We start from the raw sequence: 4,438 nt of genomic DNA, 5'->3' as shown, positions 1-4,438 counted from the left end.
AGCCCTCAGTCAGGCACGTCAATACAGTCAGGGTGTCCTCAGTAACCAGTTGTCCTCTTTGACCAGGAAGGCTCCAGGGTACTCACTGACCAAGCCGTCTCTGCGTCAGGAATATCGTGGTCTTGTCACCGTCCATTTGCATCTTGTTAAACCATGGGCCGGCTCGCCGAAAAAGCACCCGGGACGTTATCTGATAAGAAGAGCAGGGGTAGTTGGGGAGGAAGGGGGAGAAGGGGTGAGGGGTAGAGAGAAGAGAGGGGGAGAGGGAAGGAGAGGAGATGGGGAGGAAGGGGTGTCATGGAGGTGAGAAAGAGCAGCATGTCTCCCCTGTAAGACCGTGCTTATGGCACTACATTACCCATAATCCATCTTGACAGCTCATGCCCAAAATCTGCAGCTCCACTTTAGGGCAAACACACACACACACACAATACACCCAAACTTCCATCATGTGTACAGGTAAATGCTCATCAGCGTGATACACCCTCCCCCACACTCACTCACTCACTCACTCACTCACTCACTCACTCACTCACTCACACACTCACTCACTCACACACTCACTCACAGGCACGTGGTCGAAGGTGATGTCAGTGACGTTGTTGTTAGGGCAAACACACACACACACACACACACACACACACACACACACTCACTCACTCACTCACTCACTCACTCACTCACTCACTCACTCACTCACTCACAGGCACGTGGTCGAAGGTGATGTCAGTGACGTTGTTGTTAGGCAAACACACACACACACACTCCCTCACTCCTCCACCTCACCACCACCACCACTCACTCACTCACACACTCACACACTCACTCACACACTCACTCACAGGCACGAGTCGAAGGTGATGTCAGTGACGTTGTTATTAGGGCAAACACACACACACACACACACACACACACACACACACACACACACACACACACACACACACACACACACACACACACACACACTCACACTCACACTCACTCACTCACTCCCACTCACTCACTCACTCACTCACTCACAGGCACGTGGTCGAAGGTGATGTCAGTGACGTTGTTGTTAGGGCAAACACACACACACACTCACTCACTCACCACCACCACCACCACCACCACCACTCACTCACTCACTCACTCACTCACTCACTCACTCACTCACTCACTCACACACTCACTCACAGGCACGTGGTCGAAGGTGATGTCAGTGACGTTGTTGGTACTAGGGCAGCTCTGCCAGGAGTTGTTGAGTCTGAAGCGGCGCTGGTGTGTCTACCGTCCAGGGCAATGTATTTTCTGAAGGTGCAGTTCTGCACGTTGATGGGCCCGTCGTAGATCTGCATGCCGCGGATAGGGAAGTCACTGCAGCACAGACATACAGAGAGTCAGAAAGACCAGAAGTAGGGCACCAGGTAGGGAATAGGGTGCTATTTGGGACGTAGACAAGATCATGGGTGCTTTGCGATGTTTCCCAAGTGTGCCGGAGGGGACATCGTCATCTCTTTCAGCACAGACAAGGCTCTGTGCTATCGGATATTGGATAACGACTGCATCTTGGGACCATTTTGCAACACTATGCAAAAAGTTCACATGTGGTTGCAAATGATAATCTTTTCTCCATACAGCATATCATGTAGAACTGAGACAGATGATGGATGACAGGGTTTCTTTCACCCAGACAATAAAAGAATGTCAGATATGCACAAGTTGAGACATCATACTTTTAATCATACTTTCTGTCTGGCCAAGCACATAAAACGCTGAAAAGGGAAAAAGTTGAAGGGTTCATTTCAGGGTAAAATGTGAATGAGGAGAGGTACGAGGAAAGGAGAGGAAAGGAGAGAAGGAGAAGGAGAAGGGAGAAGGGGAGAAGGAGAAGGAGAAGGAGAAGGAAAGGAGAAGGAGAAGGAGAAGGGAGAAGGAGAAGGAGAAGGAGGAGAAGGGGAAGGAGAAGGAGAAGGACGAGAAGGAGAAGGAGAAGGAAAGGAGAGGAGGAGAAGGAGGAGAAGGAGGAGAAGGACAAGGAGGAGAAGGAGAATGAGAAGGAAGAGAAGGAGAAGGAGGAGAAGGAGAAGGAGAAGGAAAGGAGAGGAGGAGAAGGAGAAGGAGAAGGAAAGGAGAGGAGGAGAAGGAGAAGGAGAAGGAGGAGAAGGAGAAGGACAAGGAGGAGGAGGAAGAGAAGGACAAGAAGAGGGGAGGAGGGGAAGGGAGATAAGAGAACAAGAAATTAACAGACAGAAGAGGAGAGAATAGGGAGAGAAACACACAGTGTCTCTCTGTTTTCTGTTTTCTGTCTCTGTCTCTCTGTTTCCAACACTCACACTCCTCGAGGCAGGTCCTCCCATTGAGGTCGGTCCCCCGGGACCCCAGATACAGTTGTCAGGAATGGGCATGCCCCTGTTCTCACTCTCCCCCTACAAACAGACTGTTCTTCACCTCCTGACGAGAACCATCGTCATCAGGGAATGTACCACCACTACACAGATAGGGAAAGACAGAGACAAAGTGAGAGAGAAAAGAGTTTGTGTGTGTGTGTTTCATTTCATCGAAAAACACTTTTCATTTTTGTTGACTAAAATGTAACGTGAGACAAGAATTCCACGTGAGACTAATGGACATTTCATTTGACATCAAGCTCCTTTTCATCTGTTTATTTCCAATCAGAAGCATGCAGAATATTTTTCAGTTGTGTGGACGGATTGAGCTGATCTGCCCGGCTCTCTCACACAGCTCCCAGTGGTCACATCAGTCGCTCGTCAATCTGATGCGAAGCCAGGACACTGGACTTGTAACCAAACTCAACTAGACACAATCATGCTTACTCTCTCTTACTTTCATGTAGGCTATTTTTACTCTGATCACATCAGTCTATATTGTTAGTTATGAATCTGTGTTGCCGCTCTGGTACCATTCTTGGGGTGGCTGTTTTCCTATGGGGAAAACAAATGCTATTTCTTGAATGTTAGGAGTACAGTTATAGTTCTGACATCTTTGGAGAGGTCAAATTCTCCCCTTTCTAAAGAAAAGGCTTTTATTTACCCCCCTTGACGGTTATGATGTGGAGAAAATCAGAGCCGTAAATGATTGAACATCTCGCCAAGGCTTTATATCCTCTATGATGAATTATGTCAGGCATTGGTTACAATCTGTCACAATATAAATGTTGCCAGCTAAGGTATACGAGGGGATCAGTAGGTCTAGTTGGACAAGGCTATCTGAATGAGTACATGATGGAAGTTAGAAGTAGCTTAAATATTCATTCTTTTTATAGATTATTTTTTCTATTATGTGACTAAAATGGCTGTGACTAAAACTGTCCAGAGTTTTAGACGACTGATAATAACTAAAACTAATGAAGAATGAAATGACTAAAATGTGACTAAAAGGTATTTTAAGACTAAACATAAAACCAAATCTAAAATAGATGCCAAAGTTAACACTTTTGTGTGTGTTTTTGGTTTTACTAAAGTAAAACAAGGACAATTCCCCACAAGGAAAATGTCTGCTTTAGGCTTAGGGGTTAGGTTTAGGGTTAAAATTAGGGTAGGGTTAGAATTAGGGTTAAGTTTAGGGTTAAAATTAGGGTAGGGTTAGAATTAGGGTTAAGTTTAGGGTTAAAATTAGGGTAGGGTTAGAATTAGGGTTAAGGTTAGGTTAAGGCTTAGGGGTTAGGTTTAGGGTTCAAATTAGGGTAGGGTTAGAATTAGGGTTAAGTTTAGGGTTAAAATTAGGGTAGGGTTAGAATTAGGGTTAAGGTTAGGTTAAGGTTAGGTTAAGGGTTAGGGGTTAGGTTTAGGGTTCAAATTAGGGTAGGGTTAGAATTAGGGTCAAGTTTAGGGTTAAAATTAGGGTAGGGTTAGAATTAGGGTTAAGGTTAGGTTAAGGCTTAGGGGTTAGGTTTAGGGTTCAAATTAGGGTAGGGTTAGAATTAGGGTTAGGTTTAGGGTTCAAATTAGGGTAGGGTTAGAATTAGGGTTAAGTTTAGGGTTAAAATTAGGGTAGGGTTAGAATTAGGGTTAAGGTTAGGTTAAGGTTAGGTTAAGGGTTAGGGGTTAGGTTTAGGGTTAAAATTAGGGTAGGGTTAGAATTAGGGTTAAGTTTAGGGTTAAGGTTAGGTTAAGGGTTAGGGGTTAGGTTTAGGGTTAAAATTAGGGTAGGGTTAGAATTAGGGTTAAGTTTAGGGTTAAGGTTAGGTTAAGGCTTAGGGGTTAGGTTTAGGGTTAAAATTAGGGTAGGGTTAGAATTAGGGTTAAGTTTAGGGTTAAGGTTAGGTTAAGGGTTAGGGGTTAGGTTTAGGGTTAAAATTAGGGTAGGGTTAGAATTAGGGTTAAGTTTAGGGTTAAGGTTAGGTTAAGGGTTAGGGGTTAGGTTTAGGGTTCAAATTAGGGTAGGGTTAGAGTAGGGTTAAGTTGGGTTAAGGTTAGGTTAAGGGTTAGGGGTT

General features: G+C 45.0%; 1 protein-coding gene across 1 annotated transcript in view; it reads right to left on the bottom strand.

The window, feature by feature from the left end:
* Positions 1-2,429: 2,429 nt before the first annotated feature.
* Positions 2,430-4,438, bottom strand: part of il16 (interleukin 16) — a 27,939-nt gene continuing 25,930 nt past the window's right edge. The window contains exon 15 of the mRNA XM_064984386.1: positions 2,430-2,473. Coding sequence (XP_064840458.1) covers positions 2,430-2,473 — 44 coding nt within the window. The remainder of the gene's footprint in view (positions 2,474-4,438) is intronic.

Source organism: Oncorhynchus masou, chromosome 2, assembly GCF_036934945.1.
Source record: "Oncorhynchus masou masou isolate Uvic2021 chromosome 2, UVic_Omas_1.1, whole genome shotgun sequence".
In the NCBI taxonomy this organism is placed as follows: Eukaryota; Metazoa; Chordata; class Actinopteri; order Salmoniformes; family Salmonidae; genus Oncorhynchus; species Oncorhynchus masou.
This window is presented reverse-complemented; position numbering and strand designations above follow the sequence as displayed.